The sequence below is a fragment of the Astyanax mexicanus genome, chromosome 2 (genome assembly GCF_023375975.1).
Source record: "Astyanax mexicanus isolate ESR-SI-001 chromosome 2, AstMex3_surface, whole genome shotgun sequence".
NCBI lineage: Eukaryota > Metazoa > Chordata > Actinopteri > Characiformes > Acestrorhamphidae > Astyanax > Astyanax mexicanus.
Genome location: NC_064409.1, coordinates 45,928,510 through 45,949,868, shown reverse-complemented (window position 1 = coordinate 45,949,868; position 21,359 = coordinate 45,928,510). Strand labels below are relative to the sequence as shown.

At 38.1% G+C, this 21,359-nt stretch overlaps 2 protein-coding genes across 14 annotated transcripts in view; both read right to left on the bottom strand.

Moving 5' to 3' along the window:
• Window positions 1-411: 411 nt before the first annotated feature.
• Window positions 412-3,714, bottom strand: tmem258 (transmembrane protein 258). The gene is made up of 4 exons (XM_007235086.4): window positions 3,609-3,714; window positions 2,955-3,064; window positions 2,200-2,328; window positions 412-570 (listed from the first exon to the last, which is right to left on the bottom strand). Exons 1-3 carry the CDS (start codon window positions 3,609-3,611, stop codon window positions 2,202-2,204), a joined length of 240 nt encoding a protein of 79 aa, XP_007235148.1. The 5' UTR covers window positions 3,612-3,714; the 3' UTR covers window positions 412-570; window positions 2,200-2,201.
• Window positions 3,715-5,904: 2,190 nt separating this feature from the next.
• The window catches only part of LOC103041601 (adaptor related protein complex 3 subunit beta 2), a 71,741-nt gene continuing 56,286 nt past the window's right edge, over window positions 5,905-21,359 (bottom strand). For 2 of the 13 annotated variants that reach the window (XM_007235077.4, XM_007235072.4), the window contains exons 17-29: window positions 20,821-20,951; window positions 17,074-17,112; window positions 16,241-16,355; window positions 14,641-14,821; window positions 14,393-14,561; window positions 12,985-13,072; window positions 12,723-12,832; window positions 12,402-12,630; window positions 12,165-12,249; window positions 10,391-10,488; window positions 9,888-9,902; window positions 7,946-8,084; window positions 5,905-7,751 (exon numbers count right to left, since the gene is read on the bottom strand). In XM_007235077.4, the coding sequence (XP_007235139.3) occupies window positions 7,559-7,751; window positions 7,946-8,084; window positions 9,888-9,902; window positions 10,391-10,488; window positions 12,165-12,249; window positions 12,402-12,630; window positions 12,723-12,832; window positions 12,985-13,072; window positions 14,393-14,561; window positions 14,641-14,821; window positions 16,241-16,355; window positions 17,074-17,112; window positions 20,821-20,951 (1,592 nt within the window). In that variant the 3' untranslated portion in view covers window positions 5,905-7,558. The remainder of the gene's footprint in view (window positions 7,752-7,945; window positions 8,085-9,887; window positions 9,903-10,390; window positions 10,489-12,164; window positions 12,250-12,401; window positions 12,631-12,722; window positions 12,833-12,984; window positions 13,073-14,392; window positions 14,562-14,640; window positions 14,822-16,240; window positions 16,356-17,073; window positions 17,113-20,820; window positions 20,952-21,359) is intronic. The other 11 variants (XM_007235078.4, XM_022671621.2, XM_007235079.4 and 8 more) reach the window with 9 other exon arrangements.

The following is a 21,359-nucleotide window of genomic DNA, read 5'->3' as shown; positions in this document are numbered from 1 at the left end:
ATACCCAGCCAATACGTTCTCTGAGAAGGGGGAGTACAGTATTGTGGAACAGCAATTCTTGGAAAATGGACAATGGCTTAGACCGAATTACAATTAAGAGGGAGATTAGAGATGTTTCTACCTTTATTAGAAACGTTTGTGAATGCAGCAAAGTACACATCGTTTTTTTTTATAGGGAAGAGTTTAATCTACAGTAGATATTTTTTTCTTTCATTTTATCAGCAATTAATTAAACATTAAAATGCATTTCCTATAATAACTCTGGAGCATTACCAGTACAAGCTAGCTATAGCTATGCTAATGCAAACATAACATTATAATTTTATTGGTCCTTCATATCAAACTAGGACTAAATTCTGCAAAAGTTGCTTAGTTGACCATTACTTGTTAAAAAAAAAAAATACAGACAAATTTCTTACAAAATCTGTTTTATTTGTGAAATCAACCCCAAGTCCAGACATCCATCCAGTGCCAATTCTCATGCCCTGTGTGTGTGTTTGTGTGATAAAGTGTAAGCCCAAAGAATACGCCAGACCCCCGGAATGTCGTTCTCAAATCGCCCCTCTACACCTGTAACATACAGCACAGAAACTCAGTTAGCCACTTTTATTGCATAATATTCCAAAAGCTGTACATCACACATTTAACACATTTTGGGATATTAGTGCACATGATAATAGCATTCAATACAGTGCTCTGTAAAAATTATTTTCATTATTTTGAAAAACCCACAATTTATTGTCACTGTCTAACAATTTTTTCCCCTCATATAATCTGAGTCTGGCTGGTGATTGTTATATTTGGTCAAACTTAATGATAAATGAACCAATAAAAAACATTTTTTTAAAAATCAAATAAAATTAATCTTTTTACACCGATTTCCACTAAAAATAAAATCTTTATATAGCACTTTTATTAACTGATGCTGTCAGAAAGCAGTTATACAGGAACCCAGTCACACGACAAAAGATCAACAAAACAAAACATAAAACCCCCAGTGAGCAAGCTGAAGACAACAGTGAGGAAAATGTCCCCCCAGAGCTAGAGTAGGAAACCTTGGGAGAAACCAAGCCTCACAAGGGAAACTAATCATCCTCTGGTCAGACTAACACTTAATTATTTATAGATTAATGGTTTATAAATGTATATTAGGAATAAAAAAAACGCACGCATGTAAAAACTGAAGGTTGTGTTTTCTGTTCTTCTACAAGTTTGACATTTTGGATATTTTCTGTTACAGCTTTTTCCATGCGTTACACCTTAGCGGTTTATGGTGTCCTGTGCTCACTCACTTTCCAGTCTCCACTCTCACTCTTCACTGTGTATCTATAGGAACAATGCCTGGAGGACTGTGACTGGGTGCAGTAGGTGTCATTCCAGCTACTAAGGGGCCAAGATGACTGCAGGGAAAGCGATGTTCCACTGGTCAAACTTGTGCAAACCAGCCTCCCAATGATCACAACAAATACTTCTGAGACCTGCTGTTAGCCTTATTAACCATTTTGTATGTGCTTGCTTTGAGTGATGAACATTTCTACATTTTTTCATTCATTTTTTTAATACAATTTATTCATTTCCTGCTAAGACTCAGAGTGAATGAATCTGGTAATTAATACAATATTTTGCCCTCTCCCCATTAAGGAACACTACTGACTACTTGTGCTAATGTACCTTGTGTTGAGTACACCTCATTTGATTTCTTTGGTGTAAAAGTAAGAGGTGTTTTTTGTATACTGTTTTCTGTTGGTCAATTGATATGGGTATTATATTAGTAGTCTCAATAAATTTCAGACTAGGCTAGCTCTGCTATGTCCTTCAACTCATTATAAAAAATTCCATAACAATTTAAAATGCTAAACCAAATGAATGCTGACATTTTGCCAAATACTTTCATAGTATTTCATAGAGTAGTGTCTTGATCTGGCAGTTGAGTAAGTATACTTTTTATGTACAGATTTTATCTTCTTCAGTTGAGGTCACAACACATCAGCAGTGAAATGTCATCTGCAATGTTCTCATAAATAAGTCAAACATACATATATGCTCTTTCAAAACTATTAAGCACTAAACACAGTAGATATCCAAATATACAACTGTCAATTTATCAAAAATATATAAATAGCTTAAAATCTGTATTACTACAATAGAAAATTAGACAAACAATGTTTAGATATACAACTTTGATCATTAAAGCCTCACCTTTAGACATAAATTCCTACCCAGAGCAGCAGGAAAAGAACTCCAAAGCCCATAAAGAGTGATGCGACCAGTGAGATGAGCAGCTCTTTGTATACATCTCGTGTGTATTTTGTAGATGTGACCTCATATCTGAAGGAGAATGGGTTAAGGATCAATCCTAAAAACTAAGTAACCGTGTACCTTCAGTTAATTTTTCCCTTAAAAGGGAAATTAATTAATTAATTTTGCACGTCAGCACTTCAACTACTTCTTCACATCACAAAATACCACAATAAAAATAGGAATCCACAGTAAAGTCAGAATTAGGGGTGGGCAATTTGGCCATAAAATAAAATCACAATATTTCAAGGTATTTTTGTGATAATGATATTTTTGGCAAAACACTGAAAAAAAAAAAAATCACAAACCACTATGATACTAATTACTAGACACTATTATAATACTAATAATGCACTCCATATATCCAGAATTGAAGTAGATATTATCTCTTGCTTTAGTAGATATTCAAAATGAAAAAATAACTAAATAAATCATGGTATTCAATGTATTTTTTTGCAATAACAATATTTGTACATCATGATATTATTGTGTACGATTCGGTACGGCACACCCCTAATCGGAATTATATCAGCTGAAGTTAACATTTTTTTTTTTTAAACAAAAATGTTAACTTCAGCTGATATAATTCCGATTAAACGATGTGGCCAATGTTTCAAACCGATATTTATTGTATGCTTTCTGGATCTAAAGGATACACAAAGAACCATGCTGTGAAGAACATGCCAATGGCAAGCAGGACCACAGTAAGATGAGGAAACACAGCCGGGTTCACCGGGCTGGTGTATCTGGTCATAGCTTCCAGTTCCTGCAGAGACGAGAGGAGCAGAATTAATAGAGAACCCTGAGGAATAACTTGGTCAGTGGGTGGATTTGAACATTTGAGAAGAACACAGCTGTAAGTCAAACACAATGCAAACATTGCAAACAAACTGCGTGACTTATAAACTGATCAAATACTAATAAATGAATGAATAAATTAATGAATGTGACTGTCAGTCTGCGCCTTTATAGACAGGACCTTTAATTTGTTAGCTAGTTAGGTAACCTAGGTTAGCTAGTTATTTACTTGAGTTTAGAAACATAAATTATAACCCTTTATGCAGAGACGATAACAATATACATGTATTTTGTCCTCAGGGCTCCGCTGTACTGCAGGTGAAGCTAGTTAACGATATGTTGATGGACGACTAACGCTAGCAGCACTCCTCCAACTCACAGTCTTCACACAACACTATTACCGCGCACCCCCGCACACCACGAACACGCTCCTCACACATTCAGTAAACGTTCGCGCATAGAGGATCATAGGTAAGAATAATTAAACATCACACAGAACTATAAACACTCACCATAGCGGCTCCACTACCTATCCTCTCCAGCAGCTTCAGGAAAAGGCCACGTATGTGAAGACCGCAGTTCTCGCGAGACTCACGCGAGCCGCCAACGGGAAAAAAAGCATGTCAAATTAAAAGCCCGTCTCTTCAGATTTTTATTTATTTATTATATTCTTGGTTGAACTAGGTTATAGTTTTAAACCCACAGTACCATAATCCGAGTTCTCTTTATAATTATGCTATTCTGGCTCCTCAGGGCGCACAATGTAAACATATATTTGCTATAATGAACCCCGCCTACACCATGCGGGGAGGGGAACTGTGATGATGATACTTGGGGTACAGTTCAGAACAGCTTGGGACGGTTCTCAAGCCAAATCCCCCCCGCAGCTAGGTAAGAGATTAAGATGAGGGTGGTGATGGGGTGGAGGCTGGTGCGAGGTCGAAAGTCACGTAGGTGAGGAGCACCTGGGAGGTATATATATATATAGGACCAGGGGGAGGAGCTAGGGAACTTGAGGCGTGGTTCATATCCCAAAACTCTGTTAATTCTTAACAACACAAGTATGTCTGATAAATATTATTATTCATTATTATTTTTCATCATTATTAATTCCTGTTGAATTTATAAATAAATAAATAAATAAATAAATAAATAAACTATGGTGGACCAACATGTTAAAATAAAATAAATAATTAAATAAATAAATACATTTTAATAATGGAAATAAATACAAGGAATATAAAACATTTATTCAAATTACAAATTAATTCATTAATTAATATGGAACAAACAAATAATAATAAATAAAATAAACAACATTTCGACACCTTCCTTGATAGTTGATAATTTTTCTAGTTTTTCAGAAACCATAAAAAAACCATGACAGTCGTTATGGTTATTGTTTATCATACAGTCGACCAATAGAACCATCGTATTTCAAAATTAATAAAAAAATATATATATTATAATTTCAATAGCCACAAATGTGTGTACTTACTATTGCTATCTTGCTAGCAAAAATACAGGCATAAATGGTAAAAAAAAAAAATGTCGCCCAAATATATTTTTTTAAGGAAGGTGATTATTTTGTACATTGATACACTTTAAATCTGGTCCTCTATATTACACATTCTAAACTGCTGGCAATGGCATGCAGTTAAGTAATCTGAAGACATGCCTGGTGCTGTTCAATATTATTTTTTGCTGTCCAATGTTGGTCAGTGCTTCTTTATGTTTTTTTTTTTTTTTTTTTCAATTTGAGCTTTCCTTGGCATTGTTGCTCCAGGCATGTTCACTAGAAGTTTGGACAAGAATTTTTGTGACCTTCATGACTGTCTTTAAAAAACACTTTACCTCAAACCTTTGACTTAGAAGCAGCTGGACATTTTGATGCTGCTGCACTGGTCCGACTAATGTGTTTTTAAACAGCTCCCCTTTGAGTATAGAGCCTTGTGTGCTCTAAAATCCCAACAATCTCCAGGCAATCTTTTGTATAAAAAATGCTGCATCTTGAATGCAGAGCTGATCTGGGGTTTCAGACAGTTATGCTACGAAGTTAAGAACCATTACAGCCATTACAGAGAAGCTCTAGAGAGAAGAATCACCTTTAAAAGCTTTAAAACTGTAATTTAAGACTTTTAAATGTTCTCTCAGCCTCACAGCCACACCATAGCACATGGAACATCACAGAAACTGCAAAGCTATCACTAAGCAACAGCTGAAGAACCACCACTGCATACAAGTGGTAACATTAGCCATGTCAGCTACACCTGCTTTTCCTGCAAGCAGTGTATCTGTTGCTCCTTGTTAATGTGTTATGTGGTTTTTAAATAAAGATGAACAAAGTTTAATGAATTTATAGTGATGTGGCTCTCTTGTTTAGCTTTATTACTGGTGATGCATAGGAGCACCAATGTCTTAGCGGACCCTCATATCTATGCTGCCCTTTGGCTCTCCATTTTCACTTTTTCACACAGTTAAACAGCCCGTCCACACTGTATTTTTCCTCACATATTCGCTGTGTCTAAAATGCATAAAAAAGTAATTTGACGCCTTGCTGCCTTCACTATCTCACTTTGAAGACAGTGTAGTGATAATGTAGTCTCTGTATTCAAATCAAAAGGAAAAGTATGTCATAATGTTACTAAGGAATGAAAGCTCAACTCATCTGTTATTTACTAGATTTAACAGTAGTGTTAAAGCAGAGAAGGTGCCACTGGCCTTTGGTGACTGTGTTAGTTCGACAACTTAAAAATATTATTTAAAAATATTATTAAAAATATTACATTTATTAAGCAACCACAAAAATCTCAGCACATGTTTAATTTTATTGACATTTGAAAATGTAATAAATAAAGTTATAATATTTCACAATCACACAGCAAGGCAGAGACATTATGTTCTAGTAGTGTTTGTTTAACATAAAAAAACATATTTGGAGAAATAAATAGTACATCACATGGAACCATCAAATATAATTATTGTTTGATTAAAACTACCTCCATTCACACTTCAGAAATGGTCCAGAGTGCTTCCAGCTGTATGTTGACTGTTGAAGTTTAACTGTTATCAGGATGAAGGTTACACCAACAATGTCATGATGCAACAGCAGTAAAAGTTTCTGCATTTAGATTTCTTATAGCATATTCAACAGTAGAGTTCTCTCTGGGGGGAAAGAGAACAAGAAAAGAACAAAGTGCAGAAAGATGAACGTGGTGATTTGCAGTTTACCTATTTCAACCTGCTACTTAACCCATTTGGTTTGCATTGAAAAAAACTACAATAAAGGACAAGATTTGATTTCCTGTTGCAGACAAACTCAGACTAGCTATAAATAAATAACACAACAGAAATGAAGCACATATTCTACATTTTGCCAACATGTAGGCAAAGAAGTGGACGGTCAGCCTTAACAGCAGCTGTTAGGAACAAGATATGAGGAAACTTCTTTCCTAGTATTTTCTAGCCATACTGTTCACACCTGATACTGTTCAACACATGTCTATGGTGGTTCAGTTTGCTATTACTGTGTACAGAGTTTTACTTGATCTGTGAAAGTAATATAACAGATAGAGATTTACTTTATCTGTTTGCCATTAAGAATCTGGATAAGATCATTTTTAATCAATCACTACCAAAGCTATTAGAGCAGGATTGAAGAAAATACAGTGTTTGGTGCAACACTGTGGTTTAATTGGATACTGATGCAAATGTATCATATTTTATTGTCTTAAGAAGTCTATATTCTCTCAAAGCCCAAGGCTGTAGATTACTGGCTGTAGATTATTTGAAATATTGGGTATTGCAAGAATATCATAGTCATAAATTTTATTTTAAATTTGAGCTGTGAAGTGTTCATTGCAATAAAATATCATTAAATCCTGAAATGAGCATCATAGTTACATTTCTAAATTACTTATTGTAACATAAAGCCCATGTATTAGAGCCGATAGACTTTCTGTGCTCTACATTTGTGGTAACTAAATAAACTAATAGTTTATAGTTTTAAACAAACCACACACCCTGTGCTCTGGATATTTGGCAAGCGTTGGTTTTCTTGTGTGAAAATGTTTAAATTAGACACCATGCAGCATTCTGCACACCAAAAGGAGGAGATACTGTAGATAAAACAGGAAAACATCACAAGATATTACAGGTTCTATTGGGGGGACATTCATGAGGCCTTCTGTCTCTAATATTTAGGTGTGTTCTGGTCGTTACAGACTTAAAAAATAAATGTAAATCGATGTACATCATTTTGAAATGATCCAAGATCTTTTGTGTTTCCACTTATAACAGTTACCAGTATTTGAGTAAGTACTGAATAATGGAAGCTGGCCCAACATCAGCACACAGGGTCAAGGCAGCATCTACACATTGCTACAGATATATATGCTTGATGGGCTCAGTGAGCTCAGGGTGAGGTGGGGGATGCGAGATGAAGCAGCAGCAGCAGCAGTCATCACTGCGTCAGGGCTTGGAGGATGTCCTTCACGAGCATCGTTCCAATCACCATCTTTTCACAGTTCACCGTGAGCTGGGCTCCTCCCCCCTCCTTCCTGGCCACGGTGACCAGCACGAGGCTGCCACTGCTGACGGTTTTCCCAGCAAACCTGGACACAGGTGAAGAAACAGGAGGAGGAGGAAGAGGAGGACTGAAGTAAAGCAAAAGGCCAGAAACATATAGACAGCAGAAAAGAAATAAGTAGATAAGCAAAGAGTATATTAATACTTTTCTTGACATGCAGAAATACTAGAAAGAGTGAACTGTGAATTTGTACATGAACTATAGCACATGTATTATACTAAAGCTTTATGGTAGTTGCTGCGGTGGTGCTGTAGAAAGTACCTGTTCTCTTTCTCTGACCCGCAGGGCACTCTGCTGAGGTTAGCCTTGGCTGTAACTCTCTCTACAATGGCGTGGTCACTCTGACACTTCTCCCCCAGGTTCAGCTTCTCTGAGATCTCATTCATTCCCATCAGCTGACCTACAGATGAGTAAACAAAACATCAGACAATCCCATAGAGAAAAGTCTGCACACATGACGCAACATTCAAGAGAGAGATCAGGCCAGAGCAGCTTTAACAGAATGGAGGAGCACTGGTTATTATTAAGCATGTTCAGCTTCAGAGTCTAATCTAGAGTCTAGAGTCTAATCTAATAAAAACAAACAAAGAGGTACCAAACTCTCTGTCTGTCTGTCTAAACACACCTGTGACTGAGATAAATACTTTCTAAACTGTGGTGTTCAAAAGGCTGCAACCAAAATGTATGGCTTACTTGCAAATATTACAGTATGTATGAACAGTTCTTTCATAGCCTTTGCCTTATTTGCACAATGTCTTGATGTGGATGCACCCACTCCACTAATTAGCCAGTATATTTAAAAGCACATTTTAATCCATTGGAAACACTTTTCCTGCTTTTCCTTCAGGAAGTGTACTTTTCCAGTCAATGCTGTTTTTTTATTTAAAATATTTAAAGAAGTGCTGTCAAAGTGAATTAGTTAACGTATTTGATTAAAAGGTTTTAATGGCAAATTAATAACATGGCAACATTTACAGAGCCTGGTGACACATTAGCAGTTTTATTTAGCAATACAAAACACACAGCATCACTTACTGTTGAGTTCATAAGGAAGATTACCTTTTATATATGCAGAAATTTAGTCTCTCTCTTTCTCTCTCTCTCTTTTAGTCATTAATAAATCACAGAACATTATTCTATTTTGCCAATCTAACACAATTTTTTTTATTTACATATAAATGCTCATTATTAATGCTCATTGTAGCATAAAGCTTGTCTTGAGAAGAAAGTGTAATAAATTTTGAGTACTCACAGAATTCTGTTGTGATAAATATTAATGATTTCTTTTCATCGATTGACACTACTAGTTTAATGTTGTAATTTGTGTCATTGTTTTGTGTTATTTGTAAATAAATCTAATCTGAGTGCATTTTTCTTCCTTTTACTAGAATTTGTGGCTCTGATTCTGAGTTTTTTTTTGTCAATTTTGAGGTTACACCTTAGCCTATGCTTGTCATGTTTCTTCTTTACTTTCTTTTCTTCTGTTTCTGTCTTGTGTTCTTGCTTCTCTTTCCAGTCTGCTTGTTTTCCTAGGTATGTGCTCTGTAGCACATGGCTCTCTTGTGTTTCTCTCTTGTCTCTGCCCTAGCCCCGCCTTATTTTTTTACTTTTAACCCCGCACCCTCATTATCTCCCCCAGGTGTTCCTTGTCTGTGTCTCTGTATATATAACCCAGTGTGGTACTCATTCTTAACATGTTTATTTTAGTTGCTGTTTCTGACACTGTGTCTGTCACTATTTGACTCACACTGTAGGTGCACCAAACTCCATACCCCTACACATCATTTCAGTGCCTCCATTACTCCCTCGACCAGTCATTAGAGGTTACAGTAGAGTGTCTTAGTATTCTTAAATTTGAGTTTAAAAATACTCAGACACTCCACAGCTTGTGTAGGCATTCCTGGAGTGCTTTCCTGCAGGACAGAGTGTAGGGCATTTGGGGGCGTTAGTGGCTTCATGAAGCTCATTCCTGGTGGGATGCAGCGGACTGTTCGCCCAACGTTCCGTGAGACAGCAAATGCACAGTTATGGTCACCGTCACCATGATAATAGCTAGCTCTGACAATGAGGGGGAGCAGCTAGAAGCAGAGGGAGCAAGATAAGAGGGGGCTGATGATGTGTGTGGTGGGGTGGGCAGGGGTGGGATTGAGGCAAGTGGCAGACTATCAGCAGTAAAGGAACCAGGTCTGTAGGAGGAACTTACCATGTAATAGTGTCTCTATTGGACGGCAACAGAATAAACCCACACAGAGGGAAAAATGAAGAATATGACAGAGGTTTAAATATAACACAGTCATTACTTCCAGCTGCTGCAGAGAGCCACACTGATGAAGTGCTGCTGAGCAGTCAGAATTTAAAACAGTGTGAGAGAATGAATGATCTGATGGATGGTAAAACGTTGCTCTATGTAGCATGTAAATGGTCCGCCCATTAAAAGACTCTAATCTACCTGCTAAGCTAAAACGCAGCATGTATAGTAGCGTTACATGCTAACATAAGAGCAACTGCTTGTGACCAGCCTGCCTGAGACCAGATGGCCCCACAAATAATGATGGCTATGTGCAAGAAAGCAGATAAAAATGAATAAGCATACATTACATACATTTAACTTCATCCTGTTCACATCTTGTGTAATTCAGCCAAATCTAATTTCAGCAAAATGGTATTTACTCCAACACAGAAATACAAGGACATTTCCGATCTCACCTTGCTCTTTCTTAAACTCGTTCTCTGTCAGAAACGCAGGTACCATCAGCTCCCCCACTGGTGGCTGGATTGAAACGAAGAACTTCCGGGTATGAGTGCTGATAAAACAATAAAACAGTCTCAGCAACAGAAGTCTCAAATGCTGTAAACTTAGACTGAACATTGAATTTGGTAGAATGAAATAAGAAGTGTAAAAATAAAGAACTACATTGGCACTACTGCAGGGTACCCAGAATTCTCGACTCGATTTCTACAGTTTTTTACTTTTTTTTTTTTTTCATATTTGTTTCATATTGTATTCCTTTAATAGAAATATACACAATTAAGGGTCTAAAGTGTTCATAGAGAAAGAAATAATACATTTCATAAAAAAACTCACACACAACCAGTGATAAACAGAAATGTTCCAAATCTGATATGTTTAGTTTAAAGCTCACCTTCCGCGAAAATCCGATTTTTCTTGTTTTTTGTGGAATACAGTAGGTCTCTCCGAGTTGAATGTGTACACCTGCACATTAAACTGTTTTGCAGCCCCCATTGTCTGCAGGAGCTAAGCAAAGAAATCCCCCCTCCCCCCCTCCGAAAAACGGGTGAATTTTGAATTATCTTTCTGCCTACGTAGGCAGAAACTCACAGACCAGCCCACCTTGGCTCGAGAAACTCCCAGAGGCGGAGCTGAAGCGACGCAACATCACCGCTCATCAGTTAGGAGGTGGGAGGCAGTGAGCGGCAGAGCGGTGGAGGGGCGTCGCAGTGCTCCTAGCCAATCAGAGGAGAGATATTTGCATGCTGTTTGCATGTATGAATATTCATGAGCAAAGCTGGAATCCGGTCATTTTGGACACACCCCTAAAACAGTCCATTAAAAAAGAGCTATACAGAGACACCTGAGCACTTTTTTTTTTACAAAAACGGCTCACATGTCATTTATTCATACTAGAGACCACAACTAGACATTTTAAAATGAAAGAAAAAACGACGGAAGGTGACCTTTAATGTCAATGATCTTTCTGAATTACAAAATTCAATACAAAAAAAGATTTTCAGTAAATTTACAATACTTACAATTATTTTAAATATTTATTGGAATTTAGATACCAATATATTTATACTATAGTGATGTTCAGAACAAAACAGTATAATGTATAAAAGTGTTAACTTCAGGTCAAAGCAGGGAAAAAATGGTAACAGAACTTTTCAATATGCTAATGGTTTAATGACTCAATGACCTACAGGGTCCATTAATCTCTTGAGATCCTGCGTCCTCATATGGAAACATTATGTTTCTATTTCTCTGCTCCGTAATACCTTTTTTTTTTTTTACTTTGACCCTTTGGCCTCATATGGAGACACTGCATGTACCATCTAGTGGTCACATGATAACATTACACTCAATTGATTGAAAATAAGATGAAGAGAATCCCAGTCAAAAGTATCTACAGCCAGTCCAGACGTTAAAAAAATGGTCCAGGAAAAATCTCATCAAATTTTATGTTCAAACAAGTTTATTTACTTACTGTATATAGATAAAATTTTGTTTTTGGAATAAATGGTCCTCCTGATCCCAAATGGCAAGGATCATTTTTAAATCTTAAAATAACTAACTGTCCTCATTTGAGGAAACTGTTTTTTGCAAAAAATAACTTATGTACAAAGACAAAGTTAAGTGTTTATACTTGTTGGGTACCGATCTAATACTGATCTGAAACAGCTAGGAAAAACAAAAAATGCAGACAAAGAAAAAGTACAGCTGAAATAAAAGTTAGTTGCCCACCAAAGCTGAAAGTTGGCTGCTTGTGTGGAGTCGCAGAAATCGATTCCCATTACCACGTTAACCGATTCGCCTGCTGGTAACAACTCTGGAAAAGAGAAATAAGCAGTGGATCACTCGAGACCATGTGTAAATAATATCACTGTGTTGTCCCTTTTAGAAGCATTTATGTAAAACAATAGCACCAAATCCTGTGAAAACATGTTAATGAATAAAACACTTCAAGGACAAAGTCCTGACCTATTTCAGGAAACTCCTTGATCCTCATGCCAGACTGTAGTTTGGGGTCTTCTATGTGCAGGCTCTTGCTCTCTGACGAGGTGTTGTTGGTGAACTGGATCTGCACTGCCACCATGTGAGGGTCTGGACTAAAGGGCTGCCGGCTAAAGCAGTACTCCACTGCCAGACCCTCGCCTGTGATCCGGTGCAACAGCTCGTACATCCGCACTGAGCTGGATGGAGCAATGGTCTAAAAACATGAGGGCAAGAGATTAAGCTTTACTGAGCTGACCAATAAATAAAAAAATATTGAAAAAAAACTACAGTGTATATGGAGCTTACAGTGGGGGCTAAAACAGTGTCGGTCAGTGAGAGACCCTCTAGATCGGCCACTAAACTGCTGGACAGGAAGTTGTTGACGGGTGTCACTTGAGGTGAAGGCGTGGGATCAACTGAGGAAGAGAAGATAAATAAGTTAATAGACTATCATTAATATTAATAATGAGTTATATACAGCAATGTATGATTCTAACTCAATGTCAGTAATGCTTATTAAAAATGTTAAATAAATAATCTTTTTAAATAATCAAAAAATTATACTTACAGTCATCCAGATCTAGCAGCGACATTTCCTTGGTCTCTTTCTTGCTTTCTTTTTTGGTTTGTTTTGGGGGTGGCTTTGATGGAGCTGCCTGTAATGACAAAGAGGAAATAGGATATAAACTAATACAAGTGTCTAAAATCAGAAATAGTTTGCCAGCATGTGGCCTTTTCCATGTCATATAACTTAATTACACAATGGATTAAATCCTTTGCAAGGAAAAGAGAGAAAGATTTAAGATATATAGTACTAGTCAAAAGTTTGGACACACCCCTACTGATTTAATGTTTTTTTTTTCTCTTTATTTTTTATTATTTTCTAAACTGTAAATTAATAGACATGAAGGAATGCATATAAAAATATGAAAAATTTCTATTTTAAATGAGTCTAAAGTGTATTATGCTTGTATTATTATGTGGCTTGGTCTTATCTAAAAATGAGGCTCATGGTGTGTTTAAACAAAGTCCAGCATAGTGCATAGTGCCTTTCTTCAGTTATGACTTGTTTATAGGGAACCATTAAAACTAGTAAATGGCTTGGGATTAACATGGGATTAACATAAACAATGGGATTAACATTTCTGTTAATGCACAATTTGGATTACTGTATCCAAGCTTGTCCGCTGCATTGATTACCAGATTGAATATGGTGCTATCAGTCAAACAGACTGAGGTTTAGAGGGGGGTGGGTTTGCTGCAGGCTATGGAATAGTATAAGGAGATTGAGGGTTTTACAGGATGATAGTAAAGAGAATACTGTTGCAGTGGTTGGGCTGAGGAGACTGTAATATCAATAATGTTTCTGTACTCTGTCTAAACAAATGCACCATGTTGACTTATGAAGGATGGAAAATCTAGAGGAGGGTAGAGTACACTAAATCCGTACTACAGTAAAAGTCTACTTGAAATAAAAAAAAACCTCATAACCATAAAATGTAAATATACACCAAAGTACATTACAATAGTAGTATTTATATTAATTTCATATGAAAAATTATCAAATTCTGCAGTGGAGCTGAATCTATCTGCACATAAACTGAAAGCTTAAAGTTTATGAATGAAAATCATAATATACATATACAGAAATTCTCTATTTTTTGTAACATCACACAAAGTATTAAATGAAGCTTTATTTGCAGAATGTTGGCCATATGTGGACAGGGGATAGAACTGTGAATCTTCACATACTACATAACAGTTGTTATACATATATAAATAAATATGATGACCATATCCATATGTCTTTATATGACATGGGCTTATTATGATAAGGTTTCTCCTCATGCAGATACACAGGAAATCAAAATGAGGCCTAATAAGAACTTTAGTCTGACTAAACATAACTTTCATTATCCACCTCTGTACATGATCAAGAAACATCTCAATAACTACAAAATTCAATAACTACAAACCTTCTTCTTCTTCTTGATGTCAGTGTCCGACTCTGATTCTTCCTCTGACTCAGACTCCGACTCGCTGCTCTCAGACTCGCTCTCTTCCTCGCTTTCTGACTCAGAGCCACTCCTCCTCTCCTTTACTACTTTTCTGTTCCTCTTCTGCTCCTCTCCACTGCTCTGATCACTGGATAGGAAAACACTTCAAGCATTAAGGAGTTTTTAATAAAACAGAAATCATAGAACAGAATGGAAAGCACTCTGACCTCTCAGCACTCTCAGGTTTCTTAGGTTTGCTCTTTTCTATTTTCTTCTTTTTCTTTGTTCTCTCATCTTCTTCATCCTCCTCTTCCTCCTCAGACTCTGACTCCTCCTCACTCTCTTCGCTCTCTGAGCCGGAGCCGCTTTCCTCACTGCCGCTCTCGGACCCACTACCTGTGTCTGACTCTGCAGAGGAAATAAACAAAAAAATAGTTTTAAGAGTTTTGTTTTAGTATTTTTACTTCAACCAAACACAATTTCTAAACCTGCAGTCCTAAGAACAAGTATGTGAACATCCAAAATAAACAATAACACATAATGGGGCGTATTTTAACAATCAATAGGAAAGCTGGCAACCGTGCACCGCACAGCATGATTTATGGTGTCAGTGTGTGTTTGGTATTTTTGAGGACCAAAATACACCTTGCATAGCTTGAAATGCGCAGAGGCATGTAAAATTCTCTTAATTAATCAGACCTGAGCTGCTTATTCACGCTGTGAAGGTGCAAATAGGTAATTTACAGTAATAGCAATGATATTTTATTGTGCATTCAGTTTATTGTTGATGTAAAAGTCGGGCTTGTGCACTGCTGCATGTCCTTGTGTGTGTGCTCGCTGGCACACCTTTACTGCCAAGATAGGAATGAATGTCTAACGGGTGATTGTTGTCAGGTTTTTAATCAGTGAGTGGTGCACCTGTGTTTGCAGCCACAAAATGTATGACATAAATTTCTCTGAACATACCTCACCTGAACAGACCACAACGCCCATCGGCATAGATATATTTTTAAGCTCCGATGCTATTTTACCGTTGCAAGGCACGAAAATGGACTGTTTGCGAAGTGTAAGATAGCAATGAGCATTGTGACACGCTGGGGAAGTGTGTAAGAAAGGACCTATGTCTAAGCATTTGAATTAATTGTTTCCTTAATGAGCACGAGGCATCCAGGCCCTAAGACAAAGCTGCCCCGAACCAAGATACGTCCTTTTTAAAGCAGCAACTTTCTCCTTAGTGTTCTTTCATTGACACCATTCCTGTTAATTATTTGTTTTCTAATGATGGACACATAAAAAAGCTATTTTTGCAGTTTGTTAAGTATGTCTGTAGTTCTTCTTCTGTTGCCCTCAGGTTCTTTGACACCTCTCTTAGGATTGCACACTTTCCTCTTGGAGTGTTCTTAACTGGATGCCTTCTCTTTGTTAGATTATTGACAGTCCACAGTTTCCTATATTTGAAAAATGTTTGTTTAACCATTGATTGATGTAGATCTAGCTCTTTATCTATGCTAAATTCTTTTCCAGCTTCATGCATATTCTGATATATTCCAAAGGATGTATGATCAAGCAGTTGTTCACACAACCAATCGTTCTTTCTTTGTCAGTAGCTGGCCTTTTGTGCCTTCAATTAATTGCTAATTAGCTCTCGGAGTTATTAACATAGGGCTTACACAGTTTCACTTACTTTTTCCTATATAAGGTTTCCCCAAAATTAGATGTCAACAGTTGTTTAGTTAATATTCATTGTCAATTTCTTTTTCTAAATGCAGATATTTTTAAGGGTTCTATAAAATAATAATGAATTAAACACAGTGTGTTTATAGTTACCACTGTCAGCCGACTCCGTGGGCCCAGATTCTCCCTCCGAGTCGGAGTAGAAAGGTTTCTCCACCTTCTTCTCCTTCCGCTCCTTCCTGCTGGTGCATTTGGTCCATTCTGGAACCTGAATATGACCACAAGACACTGTCAAAACACTGACACTCCCACAATCCCGTGTGTTTGTGCAAAGTGTTAGGGAGAGGTGAGGCACTGTGTGGCCATGAATGCCTCTCCCACGACTACAGACCGACTAACACTAACATGTTTGTAATGTACATACTACAGTATCTGATTTTTTGGCATCATCATGCTGCCTCACTATTTGAGAGCCCTGTCTTTGTTTTCTCATTCCACAGCTGAATGATGTATGTCAGCAAAAGGTGATGCATTCATGGCCACTGAAGAACTTATCGTGTAGTAGGAAAAGTCTCCTTTAAAGAATTCACATCCTAAAAAGTACCAAATGCCCTCGCCTCTGGAGTCAGCACAATATAGGCTATTAGTGAACTGTTATCTGCAGCAGCTCTATCTACATCCAGCAAAGAGAAATTCTAACTAAAAGGCTGAATTATGAATGAGAAAAAAAAACAAAAAACAGAGAAGGGCAGTTGGCACTTTGTGAGGATCCAGCTCTTTAACGGTAGAGGCAGAAAGTGAAGCTGAGCTGGGGGCTTTTGGCTGATCTAAGCACTGGACAGACACTAGGCTAGGCTGGGTGAGAAGGGTAACGGCTGGACAGGCGCTAGGCTAGACTGACTGGCAGAAAGCACTTTGGGTTTTGCCACTACACGGATCGAGACTCAAAGATGCGCAGAGCTCTTTGTGACAACTGACAGACTCACACTGGTTAGAGTTGTGACTCTTTCGAGCAGCCTAATAACCTGGCGGACAGGAAAGAAAGAAAAAAAGAACGAAAGAAGGATGAGGTGAGATGATGAGAAGAAGAGCCGAGAAAAGAACAGAACAGAAAAGGTTTAAAAGGTACACACAAGGTTTCAGGTTGCACTTTTCAACATTTTACTGCAGGTACATCAGGTGTGAAAGGCATGATACCATGTACAGTAAAGCATAACCTTTAGAGCAGAGTCTATATCTGTAGTCTGTGCTTTAATAATACCGCAATCTTCAGTCAGAATGACTGGGAATAGTATTGTATAGCACTTGGTTTACCAACAACCCAGCCAACATGCTCATGTGGGGCTCACAGGGGTGGATCATGGGCTTGAGGGTGGGTTCCAGGCGGGCATGGGCTCTGAGAGTGTTTATACTAGGGCTGCAAGATACTGATATTTAAAATACAGGGGTTTTAACAGATTTCACAAGTCAATGATTTAGCATGTACCAGAAGAGTAACAAAAATAATACTTGGCAGAAATAAACGTATATATGTAATGGAAAATGAATAAAGTATGGTTTAATTTACCTTATGTAACAGTGCACATCCTGTAGTGTAACTATTATGCATGTGCACCATGTGATGGTGATGCTGTGCAGCCCTAAGTTTATATATGTGTTTTACTTGGACCCAGTTAAGCTTCAAAAATGGCCATCCCAGCCTACCTTAATATTGCATGGGACCCATCTAGGCCCTGCATGCAAAGTCCAACCCATAAAGGCCAGTGTTTTAACCCCTCCTAGCCCCACCACAGACATCCAGATGTGGGGCCAACATGAACCCCATGGACATGTTAACCATACAGGCCCCACATGGGCATGATATCTGGGAAAGAATACTGTATATCCATGTAATCCACTTTACTGTACTGCCATTTTCTTATTTGTATAATGAATAGATTTTTGTTTTACAAAATATAGTTGAAATGGGTCCTTAACTATCATATCATAAAGCATAAGTGAGCATCTATTGCATTCAGTAGCACAGTGTTATATGGCAGCCTCTGTAATTCAGCAATGGAAGTGCAACAGAAATGGTATGAACACCTGGAGTTGGAGTGAGATGAGAATTGAACATTGTTCAACAGCAGATTTCAGAGTGAGGGTTCACACACACATAAACACAACCACACACAGAGACACACAGACAAAGACACAGAAAGAACACACTTTGGTAGAGATACACTGGGTCTGACTTTCCCTGTTTGCTACACTAAGCAACAATCGTTTTATAGTTACACAAGCAATCACCCATTAGCCCTTTTTTAGGAAACTTATAGTGGTTACAACTAGGGGTGCACCGATTATCTGGCAACCGTAAATATTTAGCAACTAAAAATTGTTCATTTTTAGCACAACTTGTACTAAATAAAGTATTCAACGTCACTTATCACACTTATCACTTTACTACCCTTTTACAAACTGGTTGCTTTCCAGCTGAAAGATACAATCTGTACAGGGCTAGGATAGTAATGTTAACTGAGCTAATTAGTCTAGCACTTTTTCTGTAAATTTCACTTACATGGGACTTGAGTAGCACAGCTGAGGTATGTTTATGAGGTATGTTTGATAATTGCACTGCTGAAGTAAATGTATTCTGCGTAGTTGGTTTGTCCGCTGGAATATTGCAATTTCAAATTGAATCTGTCACTGGTAAAAAAAGTGGTCAAATTAAAGAAAACCTTCAAAAATCTGTGTTCTGCTTCCTTTTGTCCAATTTTGGTTTTCAGTCACAAATGTTAATTTTGCTGCATCTCTTTTTAAGTTATCAAAGTATCACTTAAGGAAGCCTAAACATGTCAGGTTTTACCCTCAGATAAATTGTGGATTGTGGATTAAGTGGCGCTAGTAAGGACAGAATAAGAGAGAGCGAGAGTGAGGCAGAAGACTGCAGGAGGAGAAGCCACTGCACACTTGCAGGCACCTCTCGCCAGTCTCCAAGGAGACCAATCCGCCCCTCACTGGTGTCTATGGTTTCCTCTTGCTGTGTGATGGTGGTTTGCAGGGGAGAAGGGGTGAGGGGTTAAAAGGAGACACAAACAGAAACGATGGGGCAGGGGTCTGGAGCTATATGAGTTACATTACAAACAACACAGTCGTCTCCTCAACAGGAAATCTGCTTTACGGGTTGTGGAAAAGGTGAAATTTATGAATGACATAAAACAAACCATGAACACACAATAAACATTGCTTGGTTTTAAACTTAGAGAACTGAGGGAGGGCAAGACACAAATCAAATGCACTGACACATTGGATTTCATCTTAGCCCTTTGGAACCTTTGAGACGTTGGAAATGGGGCGACACATGATTAAGTGGATTTGTTATTTGGACAAAACAGGCTGGTGTTCTTATTGGAGAAAGAATAAGCCTCTAGTCCTCTGACTCATGTGCCATCATTTCATTTAGATCAGGGGTGTCTAATCTTATTCAAAAAAGGCTGGAGTGGCTACGGGTTTTCATTAAAACTTAAATGATCAGCAGCACACCTGATTCCACCTGTTTCGTATTCTGTGCTAATTCTAATTTTCTAAATAAAAAAAAAATCTGAATAATTTCTGGGGAAAAATGTAGGAAGTGATGTAATTTTCCTGCAATGCTGGGTCTGGCTCTGCTAACAATCATATTTGGTCCAAAGTTGTAGACATTTTATGATCTTATTTGATGATGAATTTGATTAATGGTTTGTTATTTGTCCAGTAAATCAGTAAATCTGATATTCCTGAAAAAAAATCTTAGTGTATGCCTGAGAGGCATACTTAAAACAACTGTCTGTACTTCTGATTGCATTAAATGACAACCTACAGCCACACCAGCCTTTATAAAAAGAATGGACACCCTTGATTTAGATGATTCAGATCATAACTGCAGTCCACAGATAGACAGAGCAAACTAAGACTCAACTCAGTTCCACTATCAATCCCAAAGTCTTATAAAGTTCTAGTAGAGTGTATTTCAATCCAGTCCTTGATGCCACAACTTCATCATAACCATGTCCTGCAGACCTACCCCAGACTCTGAGAGCGTGGTTAGAACAAAGATGTTCGAAACTGGATTTAGAGACACTCTTCTATTGTAGAGATTTCTAAAAATCCATAAAACAAACTGGGATTGCAGAGCTTGAGTTGAGTCAAGGTGCTTTAGTCTAAGTGTGGTGTACAGGATTTATGAGGGGCGGTGTGCTCTGTGGGCACTGCTCTTCCAGAGGGCCCAGCAGAAGACTGGCATGGATGGTATGGCATGGAGATGCCCGATGGGGATCATAAAAGGCCTGACGCTAATGTAGCACTAATGTAGCCTAGTAACAGTCTAGTCTTTCTTTTAAAGTGGAGTCTGCTGATTTTCTCAACACTCAAAAGCATAACACTCCTCCTTCATCTGGCACAGTGGCAAAACATCCTCAGTGACTCCGTTTCTATCCTACAACATCTAAGAGCCAACAGGAGTGCAAAATGAGTGGCTGAGAGCCAACTGGAATGCAGGATGCGTGACTCTGCGTGATGAGGGTGGAGTTATGCTGATGAGCGAGGAAAGAGATCAAAAACGTGGCTGAGTTTTGTTGGGGGAGGGGCTTGGGCTTTTTTCTGATGTGTCCTGCATGTTGGGGCTCCCTCTGGTGGGGGGCGGAGGAGCAGTGCCCACAGGCCTGACCCCCCGGGGCCCTGCCTCTGAGAGTAACTGTTCCCCCTGCACGCACAGAATCCTTCACCTCCACGTTGCGCACGGAGGGGTCGGGCGCCGACTCGGGCCAGTCAGGCAGCTCCTGGTAGCCGCCTGCTTTAGCGTTCAGCAGGTGAGACAGCGAGCCCAGCTGGAAGTGGTCTCTGTCTGCAGGGCAGAAGAGCACAAAACAAACAAGGGCACAAATTAACAGATTAACCCCTTCATAAGAACATATTTATCATCAGTAAAGCTAAAAAAGTCTCAATTCTAATGTTTCATATATACCAGTATGCAAGGTTTTCCTTATTTCTTTATTAAATGTATTTTCTACATTGTAGATTAATATTAAAAACATGAAAACAGTAAACGGACTTATGTAGGAATTATGGAATTACGGAATTATGTAGTAAAAAAAAAGTGATGGCTTCCACAATCCCCTAATCAAAACCCACCTGAGATGAGTGATTTAAGGTGATTTGGGATGAGCTGGACTAAGCAGTAACTATAGTTCAGCGCCTCCAGGAACTCCTTCAAGGTAAAGGAGTGACTCTACCTCATGAAGAGATTAAAATG